The 20902-nt window shown below is 42.9% G+C and overlaps 1 protein-coding gene across 6 annotated transcripts; it reads right to left on the bottom strand.

The window, feature by feature from the left end:
• Nucleotides 1-7276: 7276 nt before the first annotated feature.
• LOC311013848 (SKI family transcriptional corepressor 1 homolog-B-like) lies at nucleotides 7277-14939 on the bottom strand. 6 transcript variants are annotated; one of them, XM_084010096.1, is made up of 9 exons: nucleotides 14752-14939; nucleotides 12014-13796; nucleotides 11399-11489; nucleotides 11241-11312; nucleotides 11025-11087; nucleotides 10033-10107; nucleotides 9755-9829; nucleotides 8968-9033; nucleotides 7277-7421 (listed from the first exon to the last, which is right to left on the bottom strand). In XM_084010096.1, exons 2-9 carry the CDS (start codon nucleotides 13784-13786, stop codon nucleotides 7324-7326), a joined length of 2313 nt encoding a protein of 770 aa, XP_083866222.1. In that variant the 5' UTR covers nucleotides 13787-13796; nucleotides 14752-14939; the 3' UTR covers nucleotides 7277-7323. The 6 variants fall into 6 exon arrangements, with proteins under 6 accessions (XP_083866222.1, XP_083866221.1, XP_083866223.1 ...); XM_084010095.1 differs by lacking the exon at nucleotides 14752-14939 and having other exon boundaries at nucleotides 7277-7418; XM_084010097.1 differs by lacking the exons at nucleotides 8968-9033; nucleotides 14752-14939.
• Nucleotides 14940-20902: the final 5963 nt, after the last annotated feature.

The raw sequence follows: 20902 nt of genomic DNA, 5'->3' as shown, positions 1-20902 counted from the left end.
CGCAGAGATGAAGAACCATTTGGCCCAAAAAAGTCTGCAAGGTGGGATGGTGACGTCATTCTTAACCAACGATTTAAATATATTCTTCCATTTTGTTTTGTCTGCAATATTAGAATAAATGGGGCAAATTGCAATAGTTTTATTGAAATAGAAAACCCCAATATAAATGATGCACGTCAAATGAATGAGTTCAATCTCCTTCTTGCTGTCCTTCATTCCCTTCATCACAGCTTGATAATGGACGAACCTTTACCTCGTTTGCTCGTTTGTATCAAATGAGAGTGTTTTAAAGTGCTTCACCCTCAGTTATCGATCTCCAAAATGTGGGTCCTGACAGAAAGGTGCTGCACTTTTAGAATGAATCAATCTACAAATCCTTTCACCGTCATAACAATCAGAGCTGCATGGAAAAATGAGCCGGGTATGCAGACCTCAGATGAGACCTGGCAAAGAGAGAATCAAAGAGATAAATGCTTTCTCTGTCAACTGTCTGGTCGAAATCACAGCTTCACAGGATGTTCCCCCGTCGTCTTCTCTCGCTCTCATAAATGCACACAGCTGATGTAAATCATGTTCTCAATTCTTTTTTAATATCCACATTGATCCTGACCCTGTCTTGACTATAATGGGTACAGTATATATACAATAAAAAAAAAGACCTGTAGCCACTACTATCTGTGGTCTGATTACAGCTTCAAAATCGTTTATACATTCTGAAAAGAAGAAGGAAGCTCCCACTTTTAAGCGGTGGCTCGATGAAACGTCTGGTAGCCATAACTTTGGACCAAATAAGGTTATCTCTGCAGAATATACAATTGGATATAATAAGATTGGAGGAGTAATTGTCCGTCTGTTATCTAAGAAACAACCCATAGTGAGGGCTCTTGTTTGACCGTCCATTATTACTTTTCACATTTCTTTTATTATTATTTTCCATTGCAGCCTTTATTGTCATAAAGCCTCTATCTGCTCTGTTCACTTTGTTTTACTTCAGTGAAAGTGTAGACTGCATTCACATTTCCTGCATCTTGAAACCTTTTCTTCCTCACAAACAATATTCCGGTGGAGAGTAATATCTGAAAACTCGGATGAATAAACAACTAAATCTGGCTGAATCCCAAAGAATAAATGATTTGGTAATTTGGGTGAACTGACCCCTCAGTAGACCTGTAGACCACATTCCTTCCCCCTGTTTCTCAAAGGAGCGGTGACCGTCAGCGACCACAGAGCTAATCCTGTTACACTGGAGCTTCATTCACATGGATCTAACGGCAAGTTTGATACGACGATGTGACAATCAGTGACTTCTTATCACAGAAACCTTGAAAGAAGCCCAGCAGCATATTCAATTATTGATCATTTGTATCTGGCTACTCTCAGAAATTCACTGTATTCACCTGGTATTTATGAGGAAAACAAGCTTCAAATTCCAAAGTCGCGTGTGTTTAGACCTGCTCGAGTGACCCTGACCTTTGACCTCCAAGACATCCTAAGAAAGTATCACACATACAGGCACGTTTTATTTTCATGTAATTTAATACCACTCTGCAGTACTCTTAACTATAAGTAGCTCTATTTATCATAATTATACTGAAACACTCCGATTCCATAACTTCAAAATAGAACATTACCTTTTTTTCTTTTTAGATTATTTTCCTTAATAAGTTGTCAGGAAAGCAGAGACAGCTGAGAGTTCTGGTGCCACCAAGATTATCGTGATAATTATATCAAAAGGAATGAAATCCTGAATAGTTGTGGTGAGCTGAACCGTCTGCTTGTGCTACCAATAGAAAAACAAATAAAAAGGATTTTCAAAGCTGCGTCTTCACAGTGAGAAACTGAGTTCACGATCCCAAAAAGTGTTGATTCTTATAAAAGTTTGGAGAGCGAGATGATCAAAAGCATCACATCAGCATACGCACAAAGGTTCTGTATTCTGTGGGGCACGGACTACATTTTTGATTGGCTCCATCGAGGTTTTTCTTTTCTTTTTCTGCGGTACCTTTATATTTTACGCATCAAAGTCAGTTAATGTATGACGGGGAGCTCGAGTCAGCCGAAGCCGAAAAATAACACTCAGTTTGAGAAACAGAAAGATTATTTACAAATGTTGGGGCTTGAAGTGGATTCAATAGAGTCAATATAAATACAAACACTCAGTTCATCATTCTAACAAGGAGTCGACCGATTATCGGCGCTAATATTCAGCGTTTTTATGGCTATCGGTCATTTTTTAAGGTGATTTGCCGATAAAATAACAAAATTTTAAAATGAGTTACTTTGGCTCAGATGTAGCTGCTGCTCTCTGGTCTTTATTTTATTATAAAACTATGATAATGCTGCTGAAAGCTGCCTGTACTTTGTGTGTTAAGGTCATGTTGAAAGGTTCTGTGAATAAACATCAGCTTTAAGGCTTTTCAACAAAACTGTGTGTTTAGGGTTTGTGTTATTCCAAAATTAGACACCTTTTGAGACTTTTTTTTACATTTAACTCCAGACAAATATTGGTTTCAGATATCGGTTATCGGTCTCATATATTAGTAATAATCGGTATCGGCCCAGTAAAAGCCAAATCGTTGACCCCTAATTTGAACTCCTCAGCCACGATGATCTTCACAAATACAGAAGAAAAAGCAAAAACACATCGGACAGAATAAAATACCATACAGTCCACTACCCTTATAGCTTCAACATCATCTCTTTCCAGTTCTTTGTCGTATGTTGGGGCTCAGTCCGACTTCCACATAAGTCGTGCACGTTTTCTTGCTACAACCAAATGAGTTGCTTGTTGTTTGTGATTGGGAACACACTCATGACACCTATAGGAGAGATTAGTGGGTTCGGTTGCCAAAGATTCTCAAAGGCTTTAGAGAAACATTCAAACACACTCTGTGAATAAGAGAACGTGTCAGAGCCTCGTCTGCCTCGTTGAGTTGCATCAGATTGTGTCTGGACTGAATTGAACATTTATGCACTTTCAAAAGGCCTTCGTCGCTCATTACCAGTCTCCTCGTTCAACTGGGTCTCCCAGTCCTGCTCAAGTGCCCTGATGTTAACTAATCTCTTTTTAATCGATCTCAAACAAGTCTGCCAACCTTCAGAAGGGTGATACTAAATCGCTGAAGTGCACCCGAAAGTGGAAATCTAAACACGTGACATGTTAAAGAAATAAAACTAGTAGTCCGTGTCCTTTGGTCAAGACTTTCAAGTAAATCATTTTCACTTCATCTTCACTGTTTTGACCCCACAAAAGTGCACAGAACGGAAAAAAAATTTTGGAACGATTTGATTTGATTCTGTAAACCACGATTCGATTCAGTAACTTTTAACCAAAATTCTATATCCATAAAATAAACATGCAATAATGCGAGTGAGACTATCGGTATTCTTCTGAAAGGTGAAAAAATAAACAGACCACAGAATTACTTATTAAGCATATTTATTCTATAAAAGTAGTCCTGCATGAATACAAAAATGTAATAAAACATTGCTCAGTTATTTTGAACATTTTTCAATAGATGCTGGCAGGGGAGAGAGTGTCGTAAAACATTAATCAGGATTAAGAATCAGGATTCATAAGATTTAACGCGTTTATATCGATTATTGGTGAAGCCAAAACGATTCATTTTATTTATTTATTTTAGTAGATCCATTTAGTTGTATTGGTAGGACTGACAATTTATTCATCGATGCATCGCATCAATCATTACACTACTAGTGCTGGGAAGTCAAATATTGAGAACGTATAACTGAACCTTTAAGTGAATACAATAGGAAAAAGGTTTTTGTTGTTGTTATTAACTATTAATTTACTTTAAAACCATGAAAACATTTGTCACTTGGGGATTTAATTTGATGCCACTGACTTCAGTCAGAACAAAGTCTGAATCACCACAAAGCCATCCAAAGTACAAGACCATGACAGGGGAAACCAGTAGGTGGCACTCTATCATTTCAAATGAAGATGAATCCAAACGAACATGAAGTGAACCCTCAGCTCTGGATCCTCCTCGGTGTTTTGTCCTGAACTACAGCCTGTATAGCCTATTCATTCCTACACGATGACATCTTTGCTCACTATAATGGTCTTTATTCTTCCATAGTGAACACAAAATCACACCAAACACATTAGGCTTTATGCTCAAATCCATTATCAGAAAAATGCTCCTTCCCTTCAAGGTTCACACAAAGAATCGATGGCCGAACTAGTTCTGCTGCTTGTTTCATACAAGAGAGAATCCCAGCGGTTTTATTATATCATTATGTATCCCAGCCATCTGTCGTATTGTGATGTCGATGGGACAGGTGTCCGCTGACCACGTTTATACAAGCCAAGGATTTATCAGTTATACGCACTGCAAATATTGTGAGAGACAATATGCCCAACAGGAGGATAAAACGTTATTCTTCTTTAAAAATGTTTGATATTACAGTGTATGGATCTAATGTGTAAATGCACTCAGCAGCATAAACAGCTGATGACTTTCAGAAAAACAGCACTAGGAGGGAGCCATATGGATAACATCCTGTTACAGAGCTATATGTAATTCTATATTATGATATCAATTAACAGTCGATATCAAGACATATATATTATGTCATGATATAGAAAGTAAATGTTTATGGATATATTGTACAGTTATAGTTATTTTCAAAGATCTGTGAGAATTCATCCAGATCATAGTCATTAAGCTTCATTGTGGGCAACTGGACTCGTTTTAGGTTTTTGCAGATGTTTGTGGTTTCAGTCGAGAGGCTTCTAGTTAGCTGACTAGTGGGGAGTTTAGGTATTTAACTTCTTGGAGGGGCGTTAATACTGTGAGATACATGTGACTCCTCTGGGCCGTTTACACAACAATGTTTTTTAAGCATAATACACGAGTATTTTAACGTTCCCTTACATGTCAACAACGTTTTGGGGGCTGCAAAACTTTTGAAACTCCAGCGTTACCGTGTGAACTAGCTAAAACCAGGACCCCATGGAAACAGTGATGCCAAGGCTCCACTTTTACAAACAGCCACAAAACAACAACAAAGAGATGCAAAGACAAAGCAAGTAAGAAGAGGCGCAAAGCCACTACAAAAAGAGGCCAAGGGCAACAAAAAGGGCACAAAATAACCACAGACACAAAACAGCCGAGAACACAACGAAAGAAATGCAAAGTGACCACAAAGAGGCCCAAAATGACCATAAAGAGAGCAAACGAAAAGCCACTAATAAAGGGCGCAAAACAATCTAAAAAAAGAGATAAAAACAGCCACAAACAGACAAAAAACAACCACAAAGAGATGCAAGTGCAAAGCGGCGACAAAACAGACACAAAACGACAAAGAGACATAAAACAACCACAAAGAGATGCAAATGCCAAGCAGTGACAACATAGACACAAAACGACCACAGAGTGACACAAAACAACCACAAGGAGACACAGAACAGCCACAAATAGACACAAAACAGCCACAAATAGACTTAGAACAACCACAAAGAGACATACAACAGCTGACACACACAACAGCTACAAAACTGCCACAAATGGAAGCCAATAAAGCGATGAGCAAAATGACCACAAAGAGATAAGATATGACTTAAAGGAGATGAAAAACAATCACAAACGGACACAAATCCCACACACCGTTGCCTCTCTTTGAATCAGTGAGTCTTTTAGATGGAGGGGAGGGGTCTTTTACCCGTGTGTGCCCAGGGTCCCATTGTCACATTATCCATCCACGCTTGTCACCACATATCACCCTTAATCAGGGCTTCCTTCGTGTTCAACAGCTAAATAAAAAATACACTGAAGCAGCAAATCATTCACACAGTACTTCAGTCCTGTTCATCTTCGCAGGCCTCGTTAGTATTCAGAGGGAACCGACTTTGCCACGGAGGGCAATTACGTTCACAGAAAATTAACATTCATTGTGTGCCAGTGACATTATGCGAGTATCTGTCTCAGTATGGAGCACCCGGGGACCGAGAGCCGCGTAATCAATATCTATTAGTCCTCCCATCAGAAGAATTAGATTTCACTATTAGATCAGCCCGCTCCCCTGACTCCACGTCAAACATCATAAGTTGACTGGACATGTCACGCACCGATGTGGCCGCCTAATGAAAGAGATCATGTTGAACTCAAATACAATGAGAGGAAATATGATCCGTCTCAGGAGGCCGTCCTTCTGCGTGGAGGCCAGTAGGTGGCAGGCTCAGACCGGCGGGAAGAAAACACACAAACAGCAAAGGGTGTAAAGCAGAAAGTGTCTTTCTCGTTTTTATTAATATAGACATGGGAACACACATAAACAGGGAAATGATGGGTGTCAGAAACAATATGGGAGAAGATGAAATGCAGCTGTGGCAGATTACACACACACACACACACACACACACACACGCACACACACACGCACACACACATAATTCATACAGTGTCTTCCTCTTATTAAAAAAAACACCATCAGATGAGAGGAAAACATTTTGGTTTTATCATGTAATGATAGAAAAACCCTGAAACGGAGGAGATTACGGGATCAAGAACTGTACATGATATCTATTAATGGCTCGACTGTTGTTGTTGTTGTTTTTTTTTCTTAAATGACGGAAAATCTCTTATTGTAAGAATTGTATTGTTAGAAGTAAGTGCTCATGATGATGTTCTCTATTTGAAAGATCCTCGTATTTTTTTGATAACAGAATTTGGTTTAGGACAGCATGGTCGAAGATCAGAAACGGTGTCCATTTAAAGTGCTTAACAACATATACAGTGTCACAAATCATCTAAACGAGAAGTCAGAACCAAAGACAAGATAAATAACAAATATGTGTAAAAACTCGAGACATTCGAACAGGCAACGAAAGCTAAATGATGAAACTTCGAACTTAATATCACAATTATACGAGCCATTGCACATCGTCACGTGATATATATATTTATATATGTATATAGAGTTGTTGGGGTTTTTTTTCTTCTTTTTTCAGAGTAGCAGGTGGCTTTGATTCAGAGACACTCTGCAGCTTCAGATCAACAATCCTTAAGAGTATGATCTCTTGCACTCAAAAGTTCAGTTTTTTTTGGGGGGGGGGGGGTCAAAGGGGTCAGAGGTCGCCGCTAAGATGCTTCTCAGAGTCTTCACTCAAGTGCTGAAATCGGTGGTGTGTCTGTACAGAAGGGTGGTAATCCGTGAGTGCCAGGTGGAAGGTGAACACACGAGAGCTCTCGAGGCGGACCTCTGTGTGTGTGTGTGTGTGTGTGTGTGTGTGGGTGTTTTATTATTATTATTCTTTTTTTGGCTGTGCTGGGGTCGGGTGCAGGGTGGTGCCGGACGCTAGGGTGGCAGCAGGGGGGGTTTGAAGGTGCAGGCTCCGGTGCACTGACGAGGGGTGAGCATCTTGCAGGAGAAATGGTGAAGGGCGTCATGAGCTTCTGGGGAGGAACGAGTCCATCAGTGAGAACATGCAGGCAAACACACAGACAAGATGCTGTTTGTTTTAATGTTAAAGGACAGGTGCAGGATTTTGTTTGTCTTAAAACGAAACTCACATGTACAATGTTTTTATGGTGGTTGTAATAATAACTCCTCCCGTCCACACTGTTCTTAACATGACTCGTTCTGTGTAATTACTTCTAACATTGAGGTGAAGCTAACTGGAGTCACACATGTCAAGTGCGTATCTTCCACTTGATGTCTTTTTAGTACAAAAAGTCCTCCGTGTGATTTCACGAGCCAGGCTTTCATTCAAATGTGGCCTAGACTACATTTTGATTTTCAGAAAATCTGTTTCAAAAAATAAACCCCCCAATGAGAACGAATGTGCTTTTCCATCCAGTTAGTTCATCAAGATAAACAGCTGGCGACACTAATTCTCCGGTCGGCCGCCATTAAACCGTCGCGGAGGAAGAAGGCGCAACGAGATGACGTAATTAACAGAGCGACAGTACAAGCAGTGGAGAACGTAGAACGTTGACCGCGACTGAAGCCGTAACGTTTGGAGTCTGATATAATATTCTAGCGAATAAAAGCTTTTTTTAATTGAGAAATTTGTACAAGAGCCAAATGATATTAATATGATCAACGGTATCGAACACAGCAGAGGAGATCGACAGACAGACAGAGAGACAGAGAGAGAGACAGGGAGCTGCAAGCCTCTGATTAGGACACATATTTGTTCATGAATTTAAAAAATATGCTGCGCTGTCATGCAAGTGACTAATAAAGGTATTATAATCTGATTAATAAAGGTATTATCTTGATTCTGAACCAGCGGCCTCTTGTCATGGTTTTAAGCTGTTCTGATGCTCTGACATCGTTCAATCAATTCATTTTATTTTATTATACAAAAATGTCCCCTTTGCAAATTTGTAGCAGCCCCCTCATCGACCTCCCTCTCTCTGGCTCCGGGCCTGGGCGTCGGACTCAAAGTGCTCTGAAGCAAAACTCAACACTCACACATCAGCAATATGGAAAGCCGTGTGTGTGTGTGTTCAATGCAGACCGCCGCGTGTCTCCAAACATGCCTTTGCACTTTGTCACCTCAGCCAAGTGTGAAAATGTTATCACAATATTTGTAATTTTTTTTTTTCTGTTTCCACTCATATTTTTGTGTTTTGTGTTTGGAGGAAATTCACATGATTTGACTAATTCAGATGACTGAAGCCTCTTTTTTTACCGAAAGATGTTTTGCAAAGAACAAGACTGTGGACATTGAAAACGCTTTGCATCCTGAATGAACAGACTAAAGCATGTAACAGTATTTTCAACACGCTTGTGAGTGTTGTTTTAAGACAAATGTGAACCCGTCCTTTAAGGTTGTCTTATTGCAAATACACTGATCATGCTGATCACAGTAGATGTTTCATTAAAAAAGAAAACAAAAAAAGAAAAAAAAGTAGCACTTGCATATTTATTTTTGTATATGTTTGCAGACAATGACACGTGTTCATGTTGCTCTTTCGGGCCTGATAAAATTACCTTTTAGCTTCTGTTGTATTGCATAACGAGCCTTTCTCTCTTGGTCCAACTCGCTGCACAAAGTGTCTATCCAAAAATAAAAAAAAGGCATGAAAAAGATAATAAAATAAAAGAAGAATTTGTGAGCTGCATCCGAAGCGGAGGAGTGTAATGTACGCTGCTTGCCCCTATGGTATTTAGAGTGACCCCTCTGTGTACTTGAACCCTGTATTTAAACTACTGTAACATTAAACCAATCCTTTAACGGTGGCATTAGTTGCTGTCTACTGCATGTAACCGATACACCGCTACATAATGGCCTGTCTATTCAATTTTCCAGAGCATGATTTAGGAGAAAATAACCTTTGCAAACAAAACATTGTGGTTTCAGTTTCCCATCCTGATAAGCTCATCATTTACTCAACTGCGGAAGGAGAAATATGGAGTTTACAGGAAAAAAGGCTGGACACAAATCGGCAATATTTCAATATGCAAGTGTCACTTTTCCTTTCTTTTTTTTTTTTTTTTTTTTTTTTTAGTTCAGAGGCTGGTTGGTTCAGAGTGATTGATACGATCTATGTCACCTAAACGTGTTCTTTTATGGCTCAAATATTTTTTTCCCATAAACTTAAAGAGCATTGATCTACATCCACTTTACAGTCAAAATCTATGGAGGCACAAAGTAGAGAGAGAGAGAGAGAGAGAGAGAGAGAGAGAGAGAGAGAGAGAGAGAGAGAGAGAGAGAGAGAGAGAGAGAGAGAGAGAGGGGGAGAGAGAGAGAGAGAGAGAGAGAGAGAGAGAGACCAACCTCGAACAATCTGCAGCTGCTGGACCATTTCCTCTCTGTAGGACAGCTCACGCTTCATTTGGTCCTGAAAATTATCTGAAGAGTACCGAAGGCCACGTCAGATGGAAACTCTCTGACATTGTGGGGATCATTTTTAAAGACACATTCCTGCATTTTTGATTAATAAAATATATAAACAGGCTCTCTCTCTCTCTGAGCTTTAAAAACACCAGGTTCAAAGATGGGAATGGAGATGCAAAGACATCCTCCGAGGCGTGTCGACTCACTTTTTGTCCTACCTTTTAAATGCTGAAATTCTCTCTCCAACTTTTTCCTCAACTCCACTTGTTCCACAAGCTGCCTCTGCAATTCCTCTGCAAAAAGATAAACCCCACCCAAAATATTTCAGTTTCATTATTCATCCTCAAACACTGGAACACGTGACTTCAGAATTAAAAAAATAACATGTCCCTCTCTGTCCTCATCCACCTCGCATAAATTTGATTCCACTTACTATGATATATTTTGAGTTTCCTGCACATAAAGATTTATGTCAGCCCAGTAACCCGACTTCAGGTGCGTTTACGTCCCCGATAACAACCATTTCACCGCTTTGCTCTCGCGCGCTGCCGCGGTAATTGCCACGCGTTGCCCGGAGGTTGAGACGATAATAATGGAGTCCCGGGGTTTTTCCAAGCGTTGTAAAATAATTAGCTGCCGCGCCTCGGGGTTATGGCTCCGTTCGTTAAAATATTAATAGCCTCTAAACGATTTCCTCTCACAATAATAAGTCAAAATTCCCACATCTCGTGATTAAGTGGTTAACAACTATGGAAACACTTTAGGCCTACAAAATGTAAATTCACATTTGGATCTTGGCACCTCATTTTTAGCAGGCCATGGGCCTTCAGCTGCATTTAAAATGAGGTGCAATGTTATATATTAATATAACACACATATATTGGCTACATGTATGATTTATATTGTAAAACAACTCCGGAAGTGTCGACTTGAACGTGGTTTTATAATTTTCGAAAAATTCAAACGTAATAATTGACTTTATTTGAACTGTATTTCTTATATTTAACAATATTAGTATTACTGAATGTGATGGCCAGGCCTGTTAGACGTTCTGCTGCTGTATAATTACATATTTGCTGCTTGGTGCGTTACTAATAAAAACAGGAATAATTGCTGATGATAATGACCATCTCTCTCTCTCTCTCTCTCTCTCTCTCTCTCTCTCTCTCTCTCTCTCTCTCTCTCTCTCTCTCTCTCTCTCTCCTCTTACCTTTCGCCATGTTCTCCAGATCTCGTTCATGCACGCTGATGTCGATGCGTAAAGCTCCATCGGCTGCACAAAAACAATAAAACACATGAATAAACCTACAAATGTGGAATCTGTATCACAAAAAAAAAGATTATTTTGGGCTTCTGATGAAAATACAGCAGCTTTTCTAGATAATAATGCGTTGAATTTAACATTAAAAACATTTAAAACAACAACCTTGTCTGTCCTTTTGCTCCTGGTAGGACGACGCGTTGCGTTGGTTCTGTGTCTCAGTCACGTGATGGACACCTGAACCGCAACGAAGCACAAACATTAGAAATGAAAGGAGACTCATTTGCATTAATAACAACGACACAAATTGGCTCAATAATTACCGTTGGGTCTGCGGGGGCTGCTCGAGTGTTTGGACCCGAACGACAAAGGTTCGTTGAGGAGCACGTGGCCTTCCTTTTCACGCGCGTACACCTGTAAAAACCACGCGGAGCAATTACACGTCATTTAGTGCGGGTTCTTCACATAATTGGAGGCCTTCTTCTTCTCTTCTTATTTAAAAACAGCCGAGCTGATGGGAAGACGTTTAAAATTAAAATCTGGTGGTGAAATAATGCCTCGTAATTGAACAGATACATAATATTTGTTTTAATGCGTTTTTTTTATTTAAATATTTGATTATCATGTTTGAAAACGGCGATATGTAAATCAATGTTGCTGCTTACTGGAGGGTAAATTCCCTTTTACTGATTTTAAAGAAACACCTTGCCCTCCAAACATTAGTTCATACTATTCTGCTTTATTCTTATTCTATTACTCTATTATTAATACGTATTATCCTTTCTTATATCTACATTAGTACAATCCCAGGCCAATTGTCCCTGATTACATTTTCATCGGCCTCCTCTCTTCTCCACACTCTCTCCATATTCTCCATGACTGCGACAATTCAGCTTCCCCCGCGGGGATCATTAAACTTTCATTTAATCTAATCTTACTTCATGAAGAGGAGAGCCATTACGCATCCGTCTGTCCTCGTCTGATGACCCGGTGTGCACGGAGTCCTCCGGTGATGCTGCCGCCGCTGCTGCTCCGGGGCTGGAGGCGTCAGGCTGCTCCTGGCTCTCCTCGCCACCCGAGGAGACCCGGTCCGGCACAGAGGAGTCATGGGGTTCCCCTCCCGGCGAGATCTGGATCGGTTCCTCGTCGTCCTGTCCCCGGTTGGACTCCACGTCCACGTCCGGGTCGTCGTCGTCGTCCTCGTCGTCCACCACGCTGTCCCTGTCCGGCGACACCGATCTATAACTGGAGCTCTCACTGATAAAATCCGGGGACAGGTAGCCAGGGCGCACGCCGTAGCCGTCCCGGTTGCCGTAGAGTTTGGCGATGGTCTCCGCGTCTTTGACCACGGGTCTGAAGGCCGAGATGTAGCTGATCTTCCTCTGGGGGGTCTCGTCCCCGGACTTGTCCTCGTCGTTCCTGGTGGAGCTGGAGCTGGAGCAGCGCTCCCCTCCGTCCTGCGGGTGGAGAGGGTGGTGGTTGGGGTCTTTGGGTGTGTTCGCGCCTCGGTCGCTTTGGTCGGATAAGTCGAGGTCTCCCTGCCGGACGACCGGTAGCTCTGGGAGGGGTTTGGGCGGAGACCCCGGGTAGGGCGGCATGGGTAGGCCTCCAGCTGTGGGCCAAAACATAGGGAACGCGGGGTAGAGGGCGTCCTTCGCGCCGGGCCAGAACACACCGGACACGTTGGTTTTGTTGGCGTCCGGGACGCCGTCGCTCTTCTTCTGACACAGGCCGTAGCTGGGGAAGCCGTAGGGGTGGTGGGGGAACAGGGGCGGGGGGATCTTCTGGAGCATGCCAAAGCTCTTGCTGGGCACCGGGATGACCGGGTAGGTCCGCGCGCCGCTCGCCAAACTCAGGTTAGTACTCCCCTGGTCCTCGCTGCACCGCAAAGTCTTGTGGGGGATTTCGGGGGAACTGGTTTGGGCCAGGCTGGACGAGGCCTGGGATTTCATCGACGAGGACATGCTCGAGCCGCTCATGGGCAGAGTCCTCTTTCTGCTGCCGCCGTTGAACATGGCCTTTACATCCTCCCACGCGTGGTGAATGTCCTCCGACTGCTTTTTGTCCGTCAGTTTCAAGTGGCGTCTCCACGAGTTGAAGTTGGCCGCGTCCGGCTGCAGGTACTTGGACTCCGTGGTGCGGTGCGAGTGGAAGATGAACTTGTTCGGGGAGAAGTACATGTTGCAAAAGCTGCACTTGATGCATTTGGCCCTGGAGCTGTTGTACCTGGCGGGGATGAAGCTGCCCCTGGAGCCCCAGGCGCAGTCGTGCGTCACGTCAAACGCGAAGTTCTCCGGCAGCTTCGGGGGGCTGTGCGCCCCCAGGAACGACTTGCAGAGCCTCTCGGCCTCCCGCTTGGTGATCATGCCGCAGCGCCTGGAGGAGATGGGCATGGCCCCGGCGCGCCGCAGGAGCTCCAGCTGGACCGGGGTGCACTGCACGCAGGTGATGCCCAGGGCGACGCGGCGGTTGTGTATCTCGTTGTAGCTGTAGTGTTTCAGCAGCGTGTTGGAAATCTGCGCCAGGCAGAGTCTCTCCTTACCGTCTATGACCAGACATACGATGGGCACCCCGTACAGGGCGGTCTCGCTCACTTGGTTGGGTTTGAGGGAGCTGGGCCCGGAGAAGCTCGCTGCGTCCTGCTTTGAAGTGGGCGAAGAGCTGCTGGCGTCTGGTCCCGCGTCTCGAAGCTGGCCGGGCATCGACTCCATCCCTGGAAGCCTGTCAATCAAAGAGGAGACCGGAGTGAGTCAAAGGGGGGGAGGGGGAGGGGGGGTTTCACAGGATGCAAAGCACTGTATTTCCACTGCAACCTTTCAAATTATTAAAACTAAATAATAGACACAAACACGCACAAAATATGTTAACGAAATTAACAATAATTAAAAATGTTAGAATAATATGTATTTATATTTTCCAGTGTTCTTTTTTAATTAAGTGGGACGTAATAATAATCATAATAATAATAACGCATTAAAAAATGTATAAAAATAATAACTGACATCCGGCGCGTGCAGGAGGTTGTATTTAAAAGTGAAAGCAGTCAGTGGTCTGGTTAATCATTTCTCGTATCGGTTCATGCCCCCGATGGTGGATCCGGTCTCCTCTCGTGTTCCACGCGGCGGAGGTGGATCTGCTGCTGCTTCCTCTTATCTTCCAATCGGCTCAGTCACTTATGGGGCAACTGCTTAAGGGTCACATAAGATCCTTATACGCGGATAAGGACAGAAGGGAAATACTGCCTGAGCTGCGCCAATACGCTTAGCAGAGAGGAAAAGAACAACCGTAAGCTGCTTTGCTGGTAATTACACGGATCCACCAGCGCGTCCTCGCATTGTTAATAAAAGACTAGCCCTATATATAATTAAAGCTTCTGCGCCGATTAGCCTCGGCCAGTTGCACGGAATTAGGTTGAAGCGGGCCTATCTCACGTTCACCTGCGCATACTTACTTTTGGCGTCGCGGAGGCCTCGAAAACACGCGCAAACAGCCCGCGGCGAATTAAAGGGACTTTGGCATAAAAACATAATAATAAAAATAATAAAAAATAATAATTTCACGGTGTCTGATTTAACCGCATTTTTAGAGTCACGTCACAATTTGGTTAAATGTCAAAGAGCGACAGCAAAAATAATCACCTGTCAATAATTATAATTAATATAAAAAAACAACATACCTTTCTCTCCTAAAAAAAGACGATACACTCCAACAAGGAAAAAAAGAAGAAGATAATTAATATGAATAAATATGTAGAAACGCAGGCCCGGTGAATCCAGAGAGGACGGAGCTGCAGACAAGGCGGTCTGACACAAACTCTGAGCCGGAGTCTTTATTTCGGTTTGTGTAGTGCAGCAGACAGGACCTCCATCCCGTTGGACGCCGGGGAGGTGACTGGCGTGTAGACAGGAAGCACATGGCACCTCTCCTCCCTCCCTCCCTTCCTTCCTCCCTTCCTCCCTCCCCCAGCTCTCTCCCTCTCTCTCGAAGACGTGCTGAGCTGCTGCACACCAGTTTTGATAATTCACAAATTTGCAGCTCTAGCGCACAAACACGATCACTAACGGAATCACACGCGCCTGACCAACAAAAAAAGGGGTATTTTTCACAGATAATTAAGAAAATAAGAACAATAACATCATTCTAAAAAAAAAATGCGCGCAGACACGCGCACACACAACAATAGAGTTGAAATGATAAGAGTGATCTGTGACCCTCCCGGGTCCCCGTCAGTGACCCTCTAGGGGGCCCCCGGACCCCACGTTGGACCTTTAAGCGCGAGTTCAGCTGTAATCATTTGACATCTCGTATTATTTCCCACCGAGAGAGAGAGAGAGAGAGAGAGAGAGAGAGAGAGAGAGAGAGAGAGAGAGAGAGAGAGAGAGAGAGCTGGCAAACGAGCGGCACTTTGGAGGGCAACAAGAACGAGAAAAGGCCCGAGTTCATTCCTCGAGTTACACGAGCATCTGTTGGGCCGGAAATCAATCTGAGGGGGAGAGAGGGGGCTTCTGATCTCACGTCAGATTAGTTGGAGGCATTTTAAGATGCTGATGATGAAGATGAAGATGACTCAGGCGTCTCTCTCTCTCTCTCACACACACACACACACACACACACACACATACACACACACACGGAACCCGAGCCACGCCTTCAAACGTCCAGGACCACGCCCCTTCCCCCTCTTCCTTACCTGAGGTTGCATTAAAGTAGATACATGATAATCCGATAGAACGATATTAGCTCATTTCAGATATCTGCCGATAAGAAGCTCCTGAACCTTATTTTATTTAAACTGTCAAACATCCCAGAAAATATCGGTCACAATTCTTATCTATACAAATATATTTTAAGGATCCTATGAAAGTGATATTATGGTGTATGGATTTAAAGGGTCATCGTCAAATGTTTATCGGGCTGTTTGGTGAAAGTAAAATAAACATTTAAAATTAGATTTTTGTCTTTATTTTGCTCGTCACTTGTACAAATTGAGATACATCCAACATTTGAATGATGCTGAAGATTTATGATAAAACCTGAGTTGAAGGAGCTCCGAAAATTCACTCTGATGTAAAACTGAGAGAATAAGGCCTGTAATATTCTACATCGTATAAATTCTGAGAGTGGATCTAAGAACGGGGTACTGGTGATATTTTGAGTCAAATACTCTGCCTCAAATACTGCTGATAAATAGTCCAGAAGAAATTCACCATTTCCTCCCATTGGAGTAGGCTATAATTTGCTTAAAAACAGTTTCTGGAAGTTATTTATTCTTTTAACTATAATTGTGTGTGACCCGTTTAAAATGTAGGCTGCAAACTCCATGGTGAGCTTGGGGAGGGAAGTCAGTGGTTTTGGTCTTTTCAAAATAACAATTACAAAAAGATAGTATATAATGCCAGAGAAAATCTTAAAAAAGAAAGAAAGCACGTTTCTGGTATTCGGTGTGGGTTCTTTTGGGGGGGGGGGGGGGCATTGAGCAGAATTTCACCTTGGACCCCAGAAAGTCTCAGACCGGCCCTGCCTTCAAACTGATATGAGCTAGTAATATGTAAAATAAATAAATTAGAAATAAATCTATGCTTCTAATGGCATTAAGTTACTGTAAATATGAAACAAAATATTTTTGGGGAGGATAAACCGGATATCAAGTTTGTGGACAAGTAATCCTGAATTAACAGCAGATAAACACGTCACACTCCTAGCCTGTAAAGTGTGTGTAGCCCATGTGTGTGTGTGTGTGTGTGTGTGTGTGTGTGTGTGTGTATGAAGTTTTCATGAAGCATCAGCAGCCCGAGCTCGCCAGTTTTACCTCCCTGCAATATTGATGGCGAACCCGATCCTAAGCGCATCCTCTCCTCTTTCACCATCAAGAGGCTTCCCCTGCACCCCCCCTCCCGACAATAATTACAATTTTGTACTGTAATTATTCCCCTCTTTTTAATTATTCAGACCGCCGACTTGAATGCAGCCATTGTCGCTGCGTATTCCGGGGGAAACGTGAGCTGACGTGGCTCCATCAGCTAGCGAGGAGTTTTTAATTAGACATTTCAGCGGTAATTTTAGGCGAGCTCTTTATTATTACAGTCGGATACAAATTACCCGGCGGGGCCTCATTGATACGCGCTCGATTGTTTAAACAAACCTTTGACCTGAAACATTAATGCGCTTCAGGTTGGAGCCGTTTAGAGTCCCGGTCCAGGTGAACCCAAACCTGATGGATTATTTAACGCGGCACTGGGTGAAGCTGTGGGGTTGTTTTCTCAAATTATTCCTTCATTTGATTGGCAATTATATTTAATAGGCGTTTGACTTGTGATGAAAAATGTTCATTTTTTGACACAGCAGTGTTGATTATCTGCATCCACGTCCAATAAATTGTGACAAAACATCACAGGTGAGACGTTTTTTTCTCAAAGTCAACAAATGTGCGTCGATATGGTGCTTCGTTCCGTTCACACGCTGATTTCTTTATTGATTGATTGCTTTCTCAGCAGCTTGAGATCAAGTTCAAACCTCATCACTTCCTGTTATGGTCCAATGCAAGCATGTAGCCTATAAATAATGGGGGGGGGGGCAAAATATAAAACTCCACTGCAGGAAACAAACAAACAAAATCAGCCAACGGGATGTTTGAGTCAGCTGAAGGGTGATCACGTGTTTCCCCCTGCAGGTCTTCTTAAAGGTTTATTTCCCAAACACATGCATTATTATTATTTTTTTTTTTTTCATATGATGTCAAAAAATAAATAAGATAAATCAAGTCCGCCTCAATCAGGGCGGGTTTAATAACAATCGAGGCCAAATGTTTTATAATTAACAGTTGTATCAGCACCCTATAAAACCATGACCCCTATAAATCCCATTTTAGAGACCAATCAATCCTCCTCTCGGACTAAAGGGCCTATTGATCCCTCGCTGCTAAACGCTTTCTCCGTATCCCGTTTTGTTTCCAGTGAAAAGAGCATTTCGATTACACTTTTTTTTTTTATTGGAGGAAGGATTCCGCCGAGAGGAAAAGCGATGGCTCGAAAATTAAACGGTGACATTTTAATTACAGGACATTGATAAAGGGATCTGGGCGATGGCTGTGTACGGGGCCGGCCGCTTCATTGTCCCGCCTCGTGTGCTAATCAAGTCGGACTGCTTTTTGGAGGGAAAAAAAAGGTCATCGGCCGACACAAAGCAGGAGACGCGGCGGCTCGGTGGGGATTTGGGAATATGAAGGTCCCGGACTGGCAGAAATGAAGACGCATCTCCAAACAAAGCGCGGTCAATATCCCGCAGAGAGCCCCGCCAGATGAGATCACGCAGCCGCCGCATTCTCATCCCAGACATATTATCACTATAGGTCACATGGAGCGCCGCCATAGATCAACCTCCGGCTGCCACGATTTACATGCAAGAGAAATCATTCGAGCTGTCACGCACGCGGACCAGCGGGTTAGTCCAATCAATGCGATCGGTTAAACGGTTAATCGTGTCAACTTCATCAGGTAACAAGACTTTATGCGAGCAAGGATTTGATTTTTTCTTAGAAATACTGAAGTGACATCATCCAAACCTCCAAAACCTGCAGAAACAAATGTTTGTGGTCCAACAACAGGAAATCCTTCAACCTGACTTGTCGATAGAAAGAGAAAAAAAACTAAACAAAATCAAAAGTATTCCTTTTTATAGCCTTAATAAAAGGATACAAAATATCGTTTTTCCATCTTTGCTCGAAAGACACCACATAAACTGCACCTCAGACACCAGGCGTTGGCCCCTATTAAAGGCAGGGTTTCTATTTTATTTTTTTAAAACAATACTCATGTGTCCATGGCTACGTGGAGGCCGGTCGCTGGAACTGTTGTTTCAGTTCATAATGCTGCTATAGTGGAAGAGACGGGGGTCAAAACCTCCAGCCCTTGTTCTGTGTCCGAAGCTGAGCTGAAGATAATATGAGGCTTCGGCAGTCTTCGTATCACAAAGTCACAGTTTGGTACAAAGTCACGTCTTTGTGAAAGTCCTGCCTATATGGTAACCCACACATGTGGAAAAAGACTTTGGTCGGGTCAAACAAACACAGGACTTTCAACCAGGAGACCAGTGTTTGTGTTGCAATGTTGTTATTTGCAAGTTTTCCGTGTGTAATGTTGTTGACTGACAGAGCCATCCCTAGCTATTCTTCAAATGAATTCTCTAACACACGGCATACTCACGTGTTGTGATCGGCTCCACGCGTCGTACGTTGGTAGTCGGAGTTGAGTTTCTTGATCTGCTGACAACAAAGTGCTGAAACATGTCGATTAAAACAAACTTTGTTTCTAGTTTTGCAGTAAGTACACTTTGAGCTGTGCTATCTGCGTGGACCTATGGCAAAGTTAGCCCGTCTGGTCTGAAAAATATCAACTATTGGATGGATTGGCACCTTGTGTAGACATTCATGTTCCCTAGATGATGCATTTGATTGACTCTACTTTGACTCCCAGACTTTTCATCGATTGGGTCAAAATGTAGTTTTTAGATTGTCCAATCTTTTGGTTTATGACAATCGGCGCCGTGCCGTATTGTGCTGTCTGAAGTGTTTGGTTCCCATTTGGATGAATATCCTTCCTCGGTAAAGCATAAATCTATCTAAAAGTTAGTTTTGTTGCTAAACAACTGATAGCACTCCTTTACAAAGTGCGCCCACATACGGCAAAGCAGCGTCGGGATTTTCCTCACTAAAGTGCAAAAACCTCGACGGCAGTGAACCTTTTTTGAAGCTGTTTGTGTTTGAACAGCGACAAATGAGGAGCTAACCAACAGACAGCACACCTGGACAGAAGTGGAGAGTGAGACCTTTTGTCTTCCTCATGAAACGACCATCATGAAAAGTTCTGCAGTGCTTTCACGATTCTAAAGAGCCTCTCATTGGCGCCATGCGGCAGCATTTAGGTCAATACTTTAGGACAACTCTTATTGATCCGACAGCAGGTGTTCAAGGTTGTTGTTTTTAAAAAAAGGGGAATGGATCCAACAGTAATGTGACAATGCAGCAATGATTTCCCCACTCCTTCAACAGACGCTGTACTACAGAGTCGACCCTGCACTCACCAACCTTCGATAAACTTTCTTCAACGTGTTACACTTTTCTGGGTGGAGGCGCGGAGTTCACACAGTATGGCGGCTGCTCTCTATACAGGAACAGAAACACAGAACTACAAGGACAAACGGCATTCTGGCTCGTAGCGGTTATTTGTTGCGGTGCCGCCTTCGGTGTCCCTCAGACGAATAATTGGTGCTTACATCGGCGTGTGAAAGGGGTTAGATGGCAGGTAAAGTGTCGTCACAGCAGGAGGATCAGTGAAGGTAACCTCAGTCACAAAAATCATGTTTCTCTCAGCACGGCTTTTCATTTAAAGATCATATAAAGCGGGGATAGGTTCATTGGTGACTCTAAATTGCCCGTAGGTGTGAATGTGAGCGTGAATGGTTGTTTGTCTCTACATGTCGGCCCTGTGATAGACTGGCGACCTGTCCAGGGTGTAACCTGCCTTCGCCCAATGATAGCTGGGATTGGCTCCAGCCCCCCCGCAACCCTGAATACAGGATAAGTGGTAGACAATGGATGGATGGATGGATAAAGCGGGGAATTAGTTTCTGCATAATCATATGTGAAAGTATAGACAAGCATTGAAATGCCGTTTGTCCTTCTCCTTTTCAAAAAGTTGATAATACGCACAATACGGCACAAATTGGCTGCTTACGCCGCTTATGTGTGTGAGGGTCCTGAGGGTCGCACACGGCTGTATAATTATTTATTCAGGCTGCATTCAGACAGAATCTTGTATAAATAACGTCGT

Source organism: Eutrigla gurnardus (genome assembly GCF_963514095.1).
Source record: "Eutrigla gurnardus genome assembly, chromosome: 1".
Lineage (NCBI taxonomy): Eukaryota > Metazoa > Chordata > Actinopteri > Perciformes > Triglidae > Eutrigla > Eutrigla gurnardus.
Note: the sequence above shows the minus strand (reverse complement) of the source record. Positions and strands in the feature narration are given on the sequence as shown.